The 18,765-nt window shown below is 39.1% G+C and overlaps 1 protein-coding gene and 1 long non-coding RNA gene across 4 annotated transcripts; both read left to right on the top strand.

Annotated features, from left to right (window-relative positions):
• Nucleotides 1-2,751: 2,751 nt before the first annotated feature.
• Nucleotides 2,752-18,497, top strand: LOC120425352 (leucine-rich melanocyte differentiation-associated protein-like). 3 transcript variants are annotated; one of them, XM_039589855.2, is made up of 5 exons: nucleotides 3,301-3,496; nucleotides 3,579-3,697; nucleotides 9,829-9,927; nucleotides 9,999-10,139; nucleotides 17,798-18,497. In XM_039589855.2, the coding sequence occupies exons 2-5, from the start codon at nucleotides 3,672-3,674 to the stop codon at nucleotides 18,279-18,281; spliced, it is 750 nt and encodes a 249-aa protein (XP_039445789.1). In that variant the 5' UTR covers nucleotides 3,301-3,496; nucleotides 3,579-3,671; the 3' UTR covers nucleotides 18,282-18,497. The 3 variants fall into 3 exon arrangements, with proteins under 3 accessions (XP_039445792.1, XP_039445789.1, XP_039445790.1); XM_039589858.2 differs by lacking the exons at nucleotides 3,301-3,496; nucleotides 3,579-3,697 and adding an exon at nucleotides 2,752-2,886; XM_039589856.2 differs by lacking the exons at nucleotides 3,301-3,496; nucleotides 3,579-3,697 and adding an exon at nucleotides 9,565-9,750.
• On the top strand, nucleotides 14,946-15,570 carry LOC120425354 (uncharacterized). Its single transcript, XR_005606508.2, has 2 exons — nucleotides 14,946-15,287; nucleotides 15,346-15,570. It is a non-coding gene; the product is annotated as an uncharacterized LOC120425354 (long non-coding RNA).
• Nucleotides 18,498-18,765: the final 268 nt, after the last annotated feature.

The following is an 18,765-nucleotide window of genomic DNA, read 5'->3' as shown; positions in this document are numbered from 1 at the left end:
AAAAAAATACGAATTGCTGCAACAACATATTTTATTGGGAAATAAATACATAAAAGTACTTAAAAACTGATGAAAAATTGTTTAAAAAAAATCCATACAAAATATTGTGATATCATGAAATTTTACTATTTATCATTAGAGTATTTTTTTTTTCGTAAAAACGACCAAATTATTAGTAAAATATTGTTATTTTATCTAAAAATGAAAGAAACGTTTCAAATACATTTTTATCTGTTGTGTCTAAGTGATAACAGTTCAATTGTTAGCAAATTAACATGTTTTTTCATACATTGTTCCTTTTGCCCCAACGGGTTGTTCGTCTTGCCCCACTAGTTGAGTAGAACGTACGGAAAATCTAAAATTTTAAAATCAGTTTTGCCTTCCTCACTTTACTGAGGAAAGGCTATAAAATCACTCGAAAAACGAACTTTTTAGTTAGACCTCCTAGACCTACCTTCATTTGTACATATCGACTCAGAATCACCAGCTGAGCAAATGTCTGTGTGTTTGGCTGTATGTAGACATGTGTACCAAATCAATGTCACTGGAATATCTTGTCACAGGCTCAACCGATTTTGGCCGGAATGGTTTTAATCGATCCATCTTAACGTCCCCCCCCTAGTAACATTTTTAAACTTACAGGTTTTATCATGGTTCTGGAAACCTTCAAACGGCCTATATGGGCTTTTATGGCCTACTTAAAACCTGAAATGTTACTAGGGCTAAATTGCTATTTAAATTTATGCAGTTTTATCATGTATTTAAAAAGTTATGTTAAAAAAACTGTTTCATTAAATTAAAATTATGGTAAAAAGGGTGGTTTTTTCATGAAACCCTCACATGTTATATATTTTTAGAAAGCATATGAGAAGACCTTTCTTGTGGACTAAGAATTATCAAGATCTGACTTACCTATCTAAAATTACAAGCAGTTTAAAAAATGGTCTGAATTTACATAACCTCAAATGGTCGCGTCTGGTCGCCACGAAAAAAGCCTTGTAGAGGGATGCCATTTTCCTGAAAGGCGGTGTCTGTATAATCTTGACAAAAAGTCTGTTTTTTTACTCGTCACTTATTTTTATTAGGACCTCTTGAGTGCTGGGATCACGTTAGGGGAGATCCATAAACCATGTGGACACTTTAGGGGATTGTAATCACTCTATAAATGAGAGGAAGGCACCAACCACCTAAAGGTGGATCAAGTTACGTTTTTAGATTAAAATTAGGATTTCTTTAAAACTTGTTCTATCAAAGTCTAAATCAAGACCTGAAATAAGGTGATTAAAAAAAAAACCGAATGATTTTTTAACGTTTTTAATGGGTTATAACGAGCATTTCCTTAGCTTGTTACACTTGCCCCACTTTCCCCTAACCGAATCACGAACATTTTTTTATATTTTTTTTTCTTGTTTCAAACATAGAATCGAGGTCTTCGTCTCAATTTAAGTGATTTCCTATTAAATAATAAAATGCATGCATTTTCTATATTCCGTCACTACCATATTGGCGGCCATCTTGGATTTCAAATTTTAAACCACTTTTGAGAAGTTAAGGGGTCAACAATCAAAATCAGACATTTTTTCGAGGGCTTTGGATAATTGAGTCTGGACTATAAAGCATTTTTTTGATTATAAGCTATGCGAGTATCATTTAATTGAAAAACTAACTTAATCCACCTATGTGGTTGGAGCCTTCCTCACAACAATGGCTGTACACAAATTTCATCTATTTTTTAGATCCGGCTTCCAAAAAGTACATCGATATCACATAAGTGGCCATATCTCGAGACAGGGTTGCCAGATCTACAATGTTTTGGACTCGTTGGAAAGGTCTTTTGATAATCTAACCAACGATGGGTCGCGGTCGGATGATGGATCCGGACATAGTTTGCTTACATTTAAGTGAGATCCGGCTTCAAAATGGTACATAAATGTCACTTAAGTGACCATATCTCGAGACAGGGTTGCCAGATCTTCAATGCTTTAGACTTGTTGGAAAGGTCTTTGGATAACCTAACCAACGATGGGTCGGATTGTGGATCCGGACATAGTTTACATATATTTAAGTGAGATCCAAATATATGTGAAAACACATTTTCATACATAACTTTTGAACTACTTATCGAAACTTCAATCTGTATAAAACTCGATCTATGGGACCCTAAACCAAGTCGAATGCAACAAGTTCGGGTCAAATCGGTTCAGCCAGTGCCGAGAAACATGAGCTAGTTTGTTGGTCACATACATACATACACACACACATACACACACACATACACACACATACACACACACACACCCACACATACACACACACAGACATTTGTTCAGTTTTCGATTCTGAGTCGATATGTATACATGAAGGTGGTTCTACGACGTTTTTATACGAAGTTCATTTTTAGAGCAGGATTATAGCCTTACCTCAGTGAGGAAGGCAAAAAAAGAAAATTCTATTCATGAAACTGTACAGAATAACCCCACAATTAAAATTATAAAATTGCTTAGCAAAATAAGTTTTAAATTAAGTTAAAATATTTCTTATCAAATAGAAAGGCAAACCTTGCGAAACAATTGAGAATCCCTGTCCTCAACTCCACTCAAATGGTGCAAAACATTTGTTAAATTCCAAATTTGTAACGCTGATCGCTACGACTGAATTGTAACGTATTTGCCGATTACCTCGATGACCTGTGCGCTGTGTGACTGCATCGAAAGTCGTTTTCATAACCCAATCGCATTCTCCATGTTCGGTTCGGTAGTCGATGCCAAGAACTTCCCTCGAGTACACAGCGGTACAAGTGCAAGTGCAGGTAGTGATACAGTTTAAGAGTTCAATAGTTCGAGGAGGTAAAAGCAGCCAATAATCGCAGACTTTGGTGCGATAGTGGTAAGACAACAACAATAGGACAGGGCAGTAAATCCCTATCGATTTCACTTTTCTGGATTATATCTCGCTCTCTCTCTATGTCCGACAATATGTGCAATAAGTTGCAATCGTTGTTTGTTTGTTCTACGTTCTTCTCCAAGCTTCCCGAAGCCTGTTGCTTCCTTGCTGTACAAGTCGCAAGTAACAAGCTATTTTTGCCCGACTCGCAGCTATCAGCATATTGCGGCTGATAGACGAACTTGTAGAACAAACAACTACAGCGCAGGGGAAGGAGGTAGCGGGGAAGATGCGGTCTTGCGTTACAGAATCTCAGAACCTTAAGCAACTACCTACTACTGCTACGGCTTCGACTGCCTTTGGTCACTCAGTCGACTGGATCGGATCGAACAGGACGTCATCTGGCGGGTCGTCATTTCTAAACAAACGTGACTTTGCCAAGAAATCGCGCGCAATTCGAGTGAATTTACAAACATATTAGCCGGTGATGAGCAGTGTCGATTGGTTGGAATTTGAACAAATCAGCTTCGATTACTTCTAGGCGCGATTTCCAAACAATTTTGTGATTTTCGAGCAAATATCCTCAAGTGAACATCCAAAACCGCTGAAACCGGTAGTTTACCCGAAAATTTTCGGTTAAACAAAAAAAATAAAAGGGAGCATTGTTCTCCACTTTCTTTTATTTGGGACTCAAGTGTTCGGAAAAGTTCGTCAAAATTCCGCTGTACCGGGACCACTCGTTGCACCTCTATCAGCTCGTGTACCGAGCGAATAGAAGACGCCGGACAATGCACACCATACTGTACAACGAGAAGTAAGTAAAGCTCAGCAGGACGCGTTTACTCGTTAGTGGGGTGAAATTTAGCCAGCTTTAAGATATGTAGTGCTTTTAAGGACAATGGCGTGAGTGCTTGTTTGAAGTATCGAAAAAAAAAGAATTTGTGACAATTTATTCGAGAAAATTTGTGAAAAAATCATATTGAATTAGTGCATACCTAAGTGAAAATCTCCCCCAAAGTTGTGGTGAATCACCATTTTGTTAAAACTGTCTTCGCTTGATTACACTGACATACAAAAAAATATATAAAAATTACTGTGCAAGCTAGACTCGAGGGGAAGCATGTAATTTGAGGTCCCCAGCAGCACGAGGACTTTGATTTTTTTCAAAAAAAATAAATAAACAGGACCGAATGGTTTTTCTCCCAAATTTGTATGGAGAATTAGGGCGGTTCGTCGCTGTTGCATACAAGCAAAAATTGCATGCAATATGTTGGAGTAGCGAACAGCATACAAACTTTGAAGAAAATCTATTCGGTCCCTGTCTAAGTATTTTTGAAACCAAACCAAAAGTACACAAATTATCATATTTTAAAATTTACAATGTTTCGACAAGTGCATTTTTTTACTTAAATTGCCAACAAAATGACACCAAGATCTCGACCTAGATCATATTATTTTTCTAGAAAATGCAAACAAAGGGCAAAATTAGCATAATTAAAATCAATTTGTTTAAATCTCGTATTTGGGTTTTCAAGCAAAATACTAAATTTTCATAAATTAGGAATGTATCTTCCATTTGAGTGCAAAGATTTGTACTTGGCGGTTATGTCACAATGAAAAAAAAGGAAGTTTATGGAGCATTTTGTACCGTAAACTGGGGTGACTTTGATAGCCCGGGGTGACTTTGATAGGTTTTTCAAATGCCCGTCAAATTAATATCTAAACATTTTTGAGAATTTTGAGTATGTAAGCATTGAGGGATAGCTTATTATCGAACATATCTTGACTTTTTTTTGATAAGGTCCTATAAACAAATGTAAACATTGAGTGTATCCCTTTCACACCTTATGTCAAAGTCGATCGGAGTAAGCGGGATACACTCAATGTTTACATTTGTTTATAGGACCTTATCAAAAAAAAGTCAAGATATATGCAAAAATGTGACTGGATGTTTCAAAATTAGTGGCCAAATCAAATTTCTATCAATGTCACCTCGGGCTATCAAAGTCACCCCAGTTTACGGTACCTAAATATGTTTTTTCAAGGGTCATCAGTAATCTTAAATAAACTTCAAAGTGACGACTTCTATAATGGTTTCACGAAATTATATAAATTTTGAGACGCACTTGATTAGATCAAAAATTTCTTCAGTGGCTTCGAGCAGGCAACAAACAGCACGTGTTTATGTATTTTGGCGTCAAATTGAATCAAATACAGAGCTTTTAAAAGTGATAATCATTTTTTCTCTGGAAATGATCAACTGCTTTAGGGTAGGGTAGTCATCAATGAGACACTTTTGGTTTAACTTTCAACGATTTTTGTAGTTTTATCATCAGCATGTTTTAAGGAGCTTTCAATTCAATTCAATTCGGTTTTATTTGTGAATAATCAAGTTACAATGAGTTCATTTAGGTACACAACAGAGTTTTGGTGTTCCTTTCAGCTGTGTTTTACATCGTAATTCAATCGAAAAATTATTACTTATAACTATGGAATAGACAAGAGTAAGAAAAAGTTTTTTAAGGAGCTTTTTGATGCATTTTCTTTCTTTTTATATTTTCTAACATTGACCAAAATATGAGAACGATCTGACGTCTACAACCAGAGTTCTTCAACTTTCTCATTGTAGACGCACTTGGCAGGAACAATGAGACAGCTAGGGAACAATGAGACGAAAATCAATTATTTTCTAGTAAAACATCATGTTTTTGTATTGTTCCATTGTAGGTGACATGCCTTGAACATATTAAAGCAATTTGGTCCACTTTAAACTTTAACTATCAAAAGTTATACTAAGAAGTATTTAAATTTCGTAAAATCCGTATATTCATGCCAAATAACTTTATATGTTTGGTTGAATGAATTTAAAACTCAATTAATATGCCAAAAATCACTTTCTATTCATGTTTTGAAAGATTGCCAAAGATTTTCAAAAATTGTTTGAAGAAGAAAAATCAAAGTGACTCCCATGGGCTGAAAAGAGTGGGGAACAATGAGACAGCTCTGAAATCATATTCTTATTCTTAATTTTGGTAAAACCTAATGAAGGCAAATTGTAGCCCAACTCATTCCCTATGAAACGTTGAAAGAAATCTGAAGAAAAATTAGTTTTGGTTTTAATGGCAGCCTAAAGGCGAATAAAATAATTTTTGTCCATAATTTACTTTTACACCCCAGAATCAAACATTTATGAACTACTTTGCAAGGAAGCGTCCATAACCATAGCCACTATTATGGCAGACTTGTATCCAGTAGACACATCTTCCCCTCAATATGAGCCTGATTGGTTGAAACTACGACTTGTGAGATTCATTTTATCATTGTTCCCCTTGTCTTCATGATGACTGCTCTACCCTACCTTAACATTCCAACGCCCAAGGCTCCAAAAAAGTTGGAACGGTACCTTCAACTCGCTGGTTCTCGGGCATAACTCAACCAATCAAGATGATTCTTCTTTCCAGTGATTTGTTAGAATGTCTAGATGATCCTAGAACTTTGCAGAACTCAAATTGCTCAAATCTGCAATTTTTGCGATCAAAAACATGGTTCCAACTTTTTTTTTCGCATGTAAAAAAAATCGCCAAAAATTCCGCGGGGGCAGTCGTTTTGAAAAAAGGTGGAACGATGTTTTCGGTCGCAGAAATTACAGATTTGTTCAAATCAAGTTCTGCAAAATTTTAGGATCATCTAAACATTCTTACAAATCACTGGAAACAAGAATCGTCCCGACTGGTTGAGTAATGCCCGAGATCCAGCGAGTTGAAGTTACCGTTCCACCTTTTTTGGGAGGCTTGGGCGTCCGTGTAAGTTGGACATGCGTTGGGCGTTCCAGTGTTAAGTTTGATTTAATTTAAAGTTGAGTTATTATTAAGCCCTCTAAGACTGAACTCCACCTTTAGAATAAAAACAGAACAATTTTAAGAGCGAGTCCACGAGCAAAGCATACCCATCTCGCATCGACCTCACCAATCTGCCTGAAATGCCTGCCTGAAAACGGGAAGTGGGGCAAATCGGGACACAAAGTTTGAAGGTTCAAAAACGTCGAAAATCTTAAAAATGCTATAACTTAGGCAAAATTTAATTTAATTTCAAAATTCAAAATGCATTTCAAAGGGCTTAAAAATTGCAACAAAATGCAGGGAGAAGCATCCCAATTGGTTTAGTCTAAAGGGAGTTATTGGCATTTTAGTGAAAAAATAGCATAATTTTCAAACTCAAATAAAAAAGTGTTCCATCCAGATGTCAACTCGGTTCGACCTGCAGCTTTTAGGGGACGTCTGGGACTCCCATTTGAGACTGAGAACGCTTTGGGTAAGGCAGTTTAACATGTTAAATATACACATTTTCTTTTAGTGAATTTTTTGGTTGTACATTTTTGCTCGGGAGACCCCTTAGATCCTATTTTCTTATGATTATTTTATCATATTCGTGTTCCTGAGACAATTTCACAACAGAAACATGCATAAAAATGTTTATTTTCATCCATTTCAACCCTTTAAAAAATTAAAGTTAAAAATAATCTTCGATTCACATTTATTGAAAATCAAGTTCGTTTCCAAGGATACTAGATGACACCAGAAAAAAGCAGTTTCTTATTTTTTTTAACTTTCATTTTTTTTGTTGCATTTTTAAGCCGTTTCAAATGCATTTTGAATTTTGAAATTAAATTGAGTTTTGCCTAAGTTATAGCATTTTTAAGATTTTTGACGTTTTTGAACCTTTAAACTTTGTCCCGATTTGCCCCATTTCCCGTTGACCTAGAGTGCTCATATCTTGGCCAGATGCTAGTTTAATATGTACAAACAACCCCTGAAATTTTCAGGCAGATTGGTGAGGTCCAAACGACGTCCCATACAAGGGGGTATGCCTTGTTCGTGGACTCGCTCTTAATGCAAATTCAAATACTAAGTTGCATATTTAAATACTAAAGTTGTCTTCTAGAATTCCGCAATTTTGTTCGAGATTTTGATTTTTTTATGAGGAAGCTTTCTCCTTGCATTTTATAACTCAAAAGAAGCCATTTTGCATCATTAGTTTTTCTTAAAACAAATCTCCATGTAATTTTGCGGGCTCGTCATACAATGGAATCAATGGAATCTATTGATCGATTTGTATGATTTTTTTTTTAATTTAGTGTGACAATTTGTTCGATTAAGTTAAAAAGTTGTAAACTTACAGGCTCTCGTCGCAAATAAAAACAATTACAATTACTTTGCCGAAGAAACCAAAACGATCAGCAAATTTCATCTGAAGTGAGATACATATTTTCGAAAATTCAGAAATAATATTTGTTTCAACAGCCCGCAAAGTTGTATGATGATTTGTATGAAAAAAAAAAACTAATGATGCAAAATGGCTTCTAAAGACATATGAAATGAACAAGGTTTCATTCCAATAAATAAATACAAATAAATGATATCGGCGTCGTCGTGCTATCCTGTTGCACCCGCCATTTTGACGTTCCGAGAAAAACGCAATTAAATGTTTGACCTTGAATAAACAAAAACGAAAGCACGCAATGTAAACAATAACAAACACGTTTTGTTTGGCTAACCATTCTGTGCATTGTCCCGAAGTTTGGTTGAAGTTGGTTGCTGGAGTCCCGAGTTATAATTACAAATGTTTACGGTAGTCTAACTTGTACGTGCGACAAACGCGTTCTGACCTGAAATCCCTTTGGTCAATTGTCGCACTTACATCAATTTTCAGGGAGTGACAAGATAGCACGACAAGATTGAAACTACTTTTATATGAAAAGTGACAAAACATTTCGGAGCTTTTTCGGATTCGGACGACGGCGACGATATGCGAAAACGTAGATAATTACTCAAGATAAGTAATTTTTAGAGCAGAACTTGCTAAAATTGACCTCCTACACACTGGTCCTTCTTCTGTTTTCGGTACGAATCCTCTCTGTAATACTAAACTTATCAAAATTGATTAAAAAAAATGCTTTAAAATATTAAAAAAGATTTTTTTTATTCAAAAAATATAAAAAAGATGAAAAGCCATACAATGGGCATTTTTACGTGAATATTTAAATATTTTTTAAGTCAAATTATAGGCAATGCTCCGAGTAGTCTTTGAAAACCACAGATCACGTTTTATCAACTCACGTATGATTCATCCGATAAGCTGATTCATTAACTGTTTTCTAGTATCTGCAATCTTTGCTGATAGCAGGCAAAAGAGCTAATTCCAAAGCCTTGTTCACACTCCAATGAGTTCCTAACACTTTCACTGCTGTCCAAGACTCGAGAGATCAAGCTTTCGTCACCACCATGATCGTGGCAGCGCTTTACGGTAGTCGGTCAACAGTGGACTACCCTGATTTTCGACAGCTCAACGATCTCGACATTGCTAGAACGTTCTTATAAGATCAGTCACCTTTTCCCTCTGATCGTTCCGAACAACCTCGATTCTCTCGCTCTAGCAAACGCCTTCACCGGATTCTGTTTACTTTTTTTGGAGGAACACTCCGAAGTGATAAGATAAGGCGCCATTTTTTTTTTCGTTTGGTTGGCCTCATTTCGAGCTCGGGAGTTCCATTAGAGTTGACCTATTAGACGATGGGGATTAGCTGCTGGGATGTACTAAGCTCTGCCAGAAGAACCACCCTAGCGCCCAAGTCGTCATCTGTTGTACGACGACATTTCACTAGACCGGGCAGGTCGGCGACGCCTGCGAAGGTAGTCATGCGTCGAGATATCAACGACTCTGCTAGGGGAAGAAGAGAAGATCGTGCGCAGTTCAGTACCATTTGGTTCATGGTGACAACAGGAGGGAAGCTTTACAGTGTTGGCACTGAGTATAGTAAAACGAAACCATCTCAGGGAGGACTGTGAATTAGGAAATTAGGAAAATGATGTAAACTTCTCAATTTTTAAGAAATCAATTTGTAAGTTAAACCTCGTTTAAATTAATTTTAATTTCGTTATTTCCCAGATTCTTCATTGAAAACTACCCCCACGTGGACGATGACGACGAGCTGTACCTGAACTACGACTGGTCCTCAGACTCGATATCACTCAAAAGCAACATGAGGTAAGTGTTTTGTAGATCACATTTGTTTGAAATATCAGCTTATCTAACTCACATCGTTGCCTTTTTTTTAGTGGTTCCACCGGATCGGATCCAGACGGCAGTGGGGAGAGGCTTTCGCTTGCGTACGAAAAACTCTCGCAAATTCCACGCAAAATTGCGGAAAAGTTCTCGCGGACCACCACGATACTGGATCTGAGCTATAATAATCTCAAGTAAGTAATTCGTGGTTATATTTTTTAAGCAATTAAAAGTGTTGGCATTGCATGGTACGTTTTTCAAAAACGTACCATGAGATATGAACATTTTGTTCGTGGTTCCCATTTTCATGAACGCATGTTAACGATTTTGGGAACTCTTTTTTCTCCGTGTATTTAATTATTTATTAGGCATATAAGATAATTGATTTCTCATGCTGAAAATGTCCAGTTTCCCCGTGAAACCATTTAATCAAATCGTGGTAATTTCACGAGACTTAGAAAAAAAACTAAAACTTTCAAGAAAAGGGCTGATTTTTTAAATTATAATAATATTTCTTAGCCCAAATCATTCAATCTTGAATAAACCGAGTTTGAACCTTTAATTTCCTTTTGGAATTCTTTCTTTGAATGAATTTATTGTCAAATTGTTATAACACGGAATTTAAATAGCACATTATATGCTATCATTAGTTAAAAAAAACGACGAATAGAACTCTTTGTCGAACTCTACACTGAAATTTCACTAATATTCAAAATGATTTTAAACAAACCCAATAGTGCTAAAAGTGACAATAAATGCAGGAAAATGCAATAATTTTCATTTGATTGCACTTCTATTTTCATTAACATGTCAAAGAATATAGAAAAACAAATATTGTTTTTGACCTTGAAAATTAAATAAAACTCAATATCAAATATGGAGCATTTTCTTTTATTTACCATATTTACAATCGATTGTACTAATCTATTTCAATAAACAAAATATTATTATCCTACTTGTTCCCCCTCCTCCCCCCATTTTTTGGGACAATTTTGAAGAAAAAAAATTAAATAAATTTGCATAAGCCTAACTGAAATCTTATTTCCTCATTTCGGAATCCTTCGATGATTCCGAAAATAAAATATGTATTTTTTTGCAACAATTATATTTCAATGTTTTGCTCTTTCAAACATTTGAGTTCAAATCAAGAGTTCAAAAGGTAAATAATATTTTTTTTTTTTTTTCAATTGAAAATCTCAAATTCACATTTGAAACATTTCTGGTTAATACCTGGGTGCTGAATAGTGGTTCGCAAAACGGCCTCAATTTTGACCTGTCAAAGTGGAACCAATTTACTGTTTGCCAAAAGTAGAGAGTATTGTTATCGATCATTAAAAATATTTGTTTTGCTTGAATGAAAAATGTGCGGCTTTTTAGGACCTGGAGTTGAAGTCAAGAAATCTTAAAAAAGTTAAAGGCGTGATCGTCATTTTTTATAATTATGAATGGAAGTTGTTTATGGAATCGATGCGGTTGTATCCATCCAGAAGCTATCTTTATTGTTTGATTCCGATTGAAAACCTTGTTTAGTGAATTTCTACTCTGTTTGTTGAATCAGTTTCGCTAGAATTAGCGATGTTTTTTCGCTGGACCAGGAAGAGCTGCAGGATTATTTGCGACATCGCAGAATGACACTCTCGTCCAAGAGTGTGCCACTCAAGGTTTTGGGCACGGTTCTGGCTCGGCGACAGAACTTTTGGCCCCGAACCAACTTTATTGAAAATATGGGTAATCTCTTTTGAGTGTGTACACATTTTGACGTTTAGAACATCATCCAAGCCGCCAAAGAAAATTTGTTGTTGATATAATTTTTTGTCGAACAGGCTTTTAATTCGCTTTGTGGCCAAGAAACGCCGGCTGGTCCAAACAACGCGCCGGACTCGAACAACCCGCAGCGGCCGGAGTCCAAAAAACAGCACGCAACCTGATCGACGACAATCACAATCTGGAATCTGCGTTGCGATTCTTCTCGTCGGTGCCGGGTATCTTTGGCAACCAGCAGAATCAGCATCTGCTGGTTATTAAACAAATGTTGGTCAAATATCTGGACCCATCGTCCGTTCCGAAGGTGCTGTTTGTTACACGACAAGGACGACGGGTGAAGATTATCACGGCCGAAAATATCGACGAGGTGATGATTTTACTGTCGGATAATGTTCTGAGATGTTCCGGAAGCGGACGTAAAAGTATGTGGCTTCTTTGGTTCCGCTGGTGCTACAGATGATGATCGACCTGGCCCTGTGTCGGACGAGACAGTCGATGATAACACCAGCGAAAAAAATGTGATTGCCGAGTTGGCGTGAGTCTTGTTGGAAAGGCCATTCTGCCGCACATTATCGCAAACATTCCAAACATGTTGAACTGGAAGTAACGGCATGCCGCTCTGATAGTCGTCTCGGCCGCTGGCTAGGGTTGCCACAAGCAGCATGCTGACGAACATCATGCAGGGCGTGCTCAAGTAGTTGATTGGTCATTTGACAGATCATTGGTCAAATGGCCACCGACGGTCTTCGAGAAGAAGGCCTGGGCTGACCGGCAGTGGGGACTCTGCATACCTACTCAACGAATTTTAGTTTTCCATTTCAGCGAAGCCTGTTAATAAACGATTGTCAGTACGGTTCAATTGAACTAGGGTTAAGCCCATTAAGATGATGAAAAACGTCATCCTCTCACCGAAGGTTTGATGTCGGAAAAAGAAAAAGGAAGCATAGGAGTCGGAACATCGGTCCGGTAAATACACCGATTCCTTGGTTGATAGAACTGCTTGCCGCAGGTATTTTCTGGTACACAATGTTGTGTTTGCAGCATGAGTTTTTAATGCATCTTCGGCAGCCGCAACACGCAGTAAAAACTTATGACGACTTGCCGGATTTCTCACATGGCGTGAACCCAACCCATCTCCGTTCCCAGCTTGGTTCCGAATCTACATCAGGCTACCGGAGTAGCTCCACCGATTGCGGCTGCAACTTCTGCAGCGTTTTAAATTTATTTCGAGTACATTTATAAATTTTCGTAGTGGTTACTCATTACACAACTTAGTAACAATGGTTCGTTTCCTCGTGAACGTTTACTGATCAAACTCGAGGTCACTCTTGGCAAGGTAGAACACTTGTCGCGATGGATCCGCAAGTTACTTTGCCGCAGGCGTGTGGCGGAAGAACTGTAGTTGCCGCCGTCGTCACTGTTGGCATTTGAGTACTCGACCAGGTAACCCACGTTACAATCTGCACCTAGAAGTCGCGCAAGACCGTTGTGACTATCCCACTTCAATTCTCCGTTCCTTCGCTGACGATCAGCCCGCAACACTTGCTCGCACCACAGTGGCAAATCTTCTTCTGGTCGCCGAACGTCTCAAAGTTGTAGTTGAAGGTGAGCTCTTAGCCCTGGTGGAGAAAAGAGTAAGAAGAGTTAGTTGTAGTAAGTGTTTTTACCGGAATTTCGAAAAACTTACTGCCTTGAGGGCAAACAGCCCCACGGATTGGCTTCCGCCGACCTTCCACAGCAGCGTCTCGCAGTTGGACTCGCACGAGTAGTTGATGAACCGGGCCAAGTTGCCCTTGGGCCCCGCGTCGATCGTCAGCTCCGAGTCCACCGTCAGGAAGTAGTAATTTTCGTCCTTTTGCTTTATCCGCCGCGGCAACTCCTCGTTGTTGATCACTTCTCGTACTCGATCACGCGACGCGTGACCAGACCCCAGCGCTTGATGGGTATTCGTTTGGCCGCCAGTGCCTAGTACTGCTTCCGTTTGAAGCACTGGTTCTGGCAACTTTCGCTAGCTGGACAAGTCTTCGGATTACACGCCACGAGCAGCGCCCGGTTGATGCAGTTCGAGTCTAGCCCGCAAGGGTCCTTGTCCGACTATTTGTACTCACCGATCTAATCCTCCTGTCGAAATAAAATAGATTTAACAATTGATACGGAAAACCATTCCCTCGACAAACTCAACCCATTGGTTCAAATCGTCCTGGGTCGATTCCTCATTGTACCGCTCCATCATGTCCGACTGCTTCCGGCCGCCACGATGTCCGAGTCGCCTTCGTGATAGAGGTAGATTCGCCTCCGGTTGATCCATCCAAAATCGTGCGTGCCGAAGAAGCGCACGCAAATGTCCTTTTGCTTGTGTTGCCGCCGGAACACCACGACCGGGTCCGCTGGCAGGGCTATCGTGAGCGCGGGCCAGAACTTGAACGCGGAATATTTGGCCCAGACGATCTCGTTGTACAGCGGCATTCTGCCGGATTCGCACTCTTCGCAGATTTAGCGACCTTCCGGCGGGTTAAACTGGAGGCACTCGAGGTGGAAGGCCGTCGGGCAGGTTTCGCACCGTTGACGTTGATTGAGCACTGCTCGAGTGAGTGCTTGGGGCAGATCATGATCGACGTGGTCAGTAGCTGGAATCCGGCGGGGATGCACTTGACATCGGGTACGAAGAAGGACATCGAATGCACCGGACGAGGGAGCCCCGTGTGGCGGTCGAGTTGGTACGAGGATCTTCCGTGACGCAGGAGTGACACATGCGGTATGACAAAGGAACAACCGGAACAACCGTCGAGTGGTCATCAGAATCTGATTGTTCGACTGCTTGACCGGACCACTTTTATTGTTGCTGTTAAAAACCGCGTGCAACTTTTTGCAGGAAAAAAAACGGGTTGGCTTTGTTTGGATTTTTGCTTGATAATGACAGCTGTTGTGCGGTGCACGCTAAATTTATTTCCAAAAATCGGCTACTTTTCAATCAAAGTTCCAGACACGGTTCCAGCTCGGTGCTGGCTCCGACCAGCTCGGTGCTGGCTCTGAGCTCGAGGTTCCAGCACCGGCAGAACCGAAGTGTCACCCCCCTAGCTCTCGTCGCAGTTCTTCGTCACAAGAAAAATCTCTTCTAACAATTTTCCAGCAAAAAATTTCAAAATCTCAAGTAAGAAAAAAGTCATGCTTGTGCTTGAACAGCCTCCTAATTTGTAGATGTAAACAAAGTGGGATTATTCGAAAATCACCCCAAGTAACCATCCAGCACTAGCAAATAGTCATAAATCGGCAACAAATTGGCATACTATTGCTAATTAGTCACGCAACAGCATTTACAAATGCGATTCAGCACTTATTCAACTGCACTGTCCATAGCTGAATAAGTGCTGATTAAGTGCAACCGCTAGCAACACTGTCATGCTGGTTCTATCAAACTGGCAACATTGTTGTCATTCTGAGAGAAGAGTGAAAGAGAGAGTGCAAGAAAACAACAACTTTCTCACTTTTTCGTATCGCCCCCAAAAACATCAACAACGATTGAAAGCAGGCGAAGCTAGCAGCTCAAAATCGCTTTCATCCGGGTTTTCATCATCCTCGTAAGTATTTCATAAGTATTTTTTATATTACCTACTAAATGAAAATAATACTTTACAGCTAACATGAACGAGGGCCACTTTCCCTTCTTGCTGGACCGCAACAAAGAGCCGCTGGCAGATATGGCGTTTTTTTGTTCTGCTGGTGGGCCGGATTCCCCCGCCAAACTAAGCGGGCGGAGAACAATTTATTTTTTTATCGTCAAGCCAGTTCAAGGCCAGTTGTAGTTGTAGTGATTATATAATATTATGAATAAAACAACAAAATCTTTCGAACCTAATCAAAAACTGTTTTCATCAGTGCCCTTTTCAACGGGGTGAAACAGTTAACCGAAGTTGCTAGGCATTCTTCTGGCACAAAGTGGCTGCATATGTATCTTTAAAAACCAGCTTGGAAAGCCATCTCCAATTTAGGACAGAAGGCACGGGCGCAGGAATCAACAGCAACGGCAACTTCTATGATCTTGGCAGGCTTCAAATCCCAAACGCTTCATTTTCAATCAAAAAAATCGACTTCGCAAACTCGGTCAGCTGAGTCGGTAAAGTAGTAAAATAGACAAACCAAAATAGAATGTGTAGAGGAGAGGAGAGGAAAGCAGAGAGAGAAAGAAATATTTTTGCCTCTCTCAATTTTTTGACATTTTCTGCAGGGGTGGACACCAACAGTAGGGGCCAGCACTTAACCGGCCGAGTAAAGTCCAAACTCGGTCATTGTATAGCACTGAAGTAGCTGTTAGGGCTGATCTCAAAACTTCTTAGCTTTTACTCGCAGCTGTAAAAGCGCTTTCAGTGCTGAACAGTGACCATGTTTTAGTGCTGGATGGTTACTTGGGACGTTACGCATTCTCTCTATTCATCACCCAGGTTAATACCTGGGTGCTGAAAAGACAGAACGCGTAACGTGATTTTCGAATGCTCCCCACTGCTCCCAACTAATACAACTGCACTACAGCTGTAAACATAAACAAAGTAGAAGGCTATGTTCAAGCTCAAGCGTGACAAATTTTTTGCTGCTAAAGTGACTTGTTCTGAAACATTTTGGAGCTGTTGATGTTGAAATTTTCGTTGAAAAATTAAGTAATTCACGCTTTTATTGTTGGTAGACTAAATGATGGGCGGCCAAAAGAGGTCTTTTAGTTTTCCACGTGACGACGAAAATTGCGTCAGAAGTGGGTGAAATTTTGTGAATCATAAGAACAACCGAATCGAAGTTCCGAAATTTGCTTTGAAGCGCAGTGACAACGTTGAATTAGAATTATTCAATATTATTTGGCATTTGCCTTTCATAGTCATTGATAATTCGTCGCTAACATTTTAAAAAGGGCCATATACATAGGTTTTGCGTGAGAAATAACGCTTATTGAAATGCTAGCGACAAGTTATGCCAATCTCGATTTCAACCCTCTTCTTAAGATTTCTTGACCTCAAAAGCTCGACGCCACCGACAAAATAAATTATAGATCGATTACAATACTTGCCACTTCTTGGTGTAATTTTGCGAACAGTAAATTGGTTCCGCTTTGACAGTTCTAAATTGAGGCCGCTTTGCGAACCACTATTCTGCACCCAGGTTAATACATTTGTTATTTTTCTGCATCGATTTTTTTTAAATTCTTGATTTTCAGGGGATTTCACGAATTTCACGTTGTCCGCGAAATCGTGAAAACTCAATAACCCTAAATATCACCCTGCATAGATACAAAAACACAAAAATTTAAAAATGAATTTCTTCTAAGTAAGAGAATGACTCTTCTAAGTTATTGCAGATTCGAAAAGAACATTAAATTTTCCATAAAATAACATGTCCCAACAAAAAAAAATACAGTTGCGTGACGAAAAATTACAGAATTTATGAAATTATTATTATTATTATTATTATTTGTGAAGAATACGTTTTTCAGAATTCTGAGTACGCCATCAAATCGGATGTTTTTACATAAAAGTTCCTTTGACACCAAATTTCCACACCATCTCCATTTGCATATTATTGAAAAACACGCCTTTTTGCGTATGTTCAAAAATGAATGAGGTCGTACCGCCCCTCCGTCACGAGATATCGAAAAAAAAATATCTATGTGTATAAATTATACGATGTAACAAAAACTACTATTTTGCGGACATTCAAGGGCTTGTTCCGGTGGGCGTACTGAGCCTAAATACCATGAGTATGATGTGACGTAACAGGAGCTGGCGCTTTGCACTTGAATTTTAAATGGAATTTAACCCGTAAAAGAACCATTAGGCCACCACTCCTTGCGCATGTTTTGGTATATATAAAATTGATGTTTTGAGCTAACAGGAGTACGTGATTCCTTCTAAATTTGGCACTTTCTCGAAAAATTGGCCCTAGCAAATTTTCAAGGATATGATTGTAATAAAATCTTGTATAACCCATGATATGACACAACAAAATGTAAATGTTTTTCCCATCTCTTTTGTTTTGACCTGATATTGCGTTGGGTATATTTCTCAATTCATTAAATCTAATCAATTCTTTTAATTCCACTTTGCAGAGATCTCTCGTTCCTGTCCTACTTCCGGCAGCTGAACACACTCATCCTGGACCACAACGATCTGCCGGACGAGAAGACGTTCCCCTCGCTGCCCAACCTGGAACTGCTCTGGCTCAACCACTGCAACATTGATAACGTCCAGGACTGGGTGTTCCGAATCCGCGAGTGCTGTCCCTCGCTCCGTTATCTGTCCCTGCTGGGGAATCCCGGCGCGACGTCCTCCTTCAACGGGAACTCCACGCTGGAACACAACGACTACCGGATGATGGTGCTGGCGGTGCTGCCCCAGTTGCGCCATCTGGACGACGCCGAAGTGAACTCGAGCCAACGGGCCCAGGCGAGACAGTTCAAGCACAGCTACAATCTGGGCCAGACGCCGTTCAACATTTTCGAGAGCATTGGCCGGGGTCAGCAGCAGGCGAATAAGAGGGCGTCGGTGAGGCGACGACGTCTGCGGGATCCCAAGGAGGAGGAGGATTCCTAAATGAATTTGGGTTTTTTTTTTGACTGAACCAAAGTTTAGCATTTACATTGCAAGCATCGAATATTCGTTTAGAATTAAGAGACTTCATGTGCACGCCATAATGTATCTCCAACGTAGTTTTAATTGTATTTTATACAAAATATTTTTAAATGTAATTTTTACACTCGGTTTGTACCTAACAATTTCAATTAAACTGAAAGCAGATTAAAAGAAAAATTCTTACTTGTTTTACTATCTATGTGCTGAGAACATCTTATTTCGCCCTGCCATTTAAGTGCTTTTAATGTGAAGCCGTCCACCATTTGGAAGCAAAAAAGATCAGCACTCTAAAAGAATTTAATTCAATTTAACGAATTTCTGCACCTAAATGAGTCAGTATATTCCGATGGTGACCATCGTTAATGCACTGAAGAAACTTTTATTCTCAATCACATGTGTTTCAATATTTAGATAATTTTGTGAAGCAATTATTCAATAATGATAA

Source organism: Culex pipiens, chromosome 3, assembly GCF_016801865.2.
Source record: "Culex pipiens pallens isolate TS chromosome 3, TS_CPP_V2, whole genome shotgun sequence".
Taxonomy (NCBI): Eukaryota; Metazoa; Arthropoda; class Insecta; order Diptera; family Culicidae; genus Culex; species Culex pipiens.
This window is presented reverse-complemented; position numbering and strand designations above follow the sequence as displayed.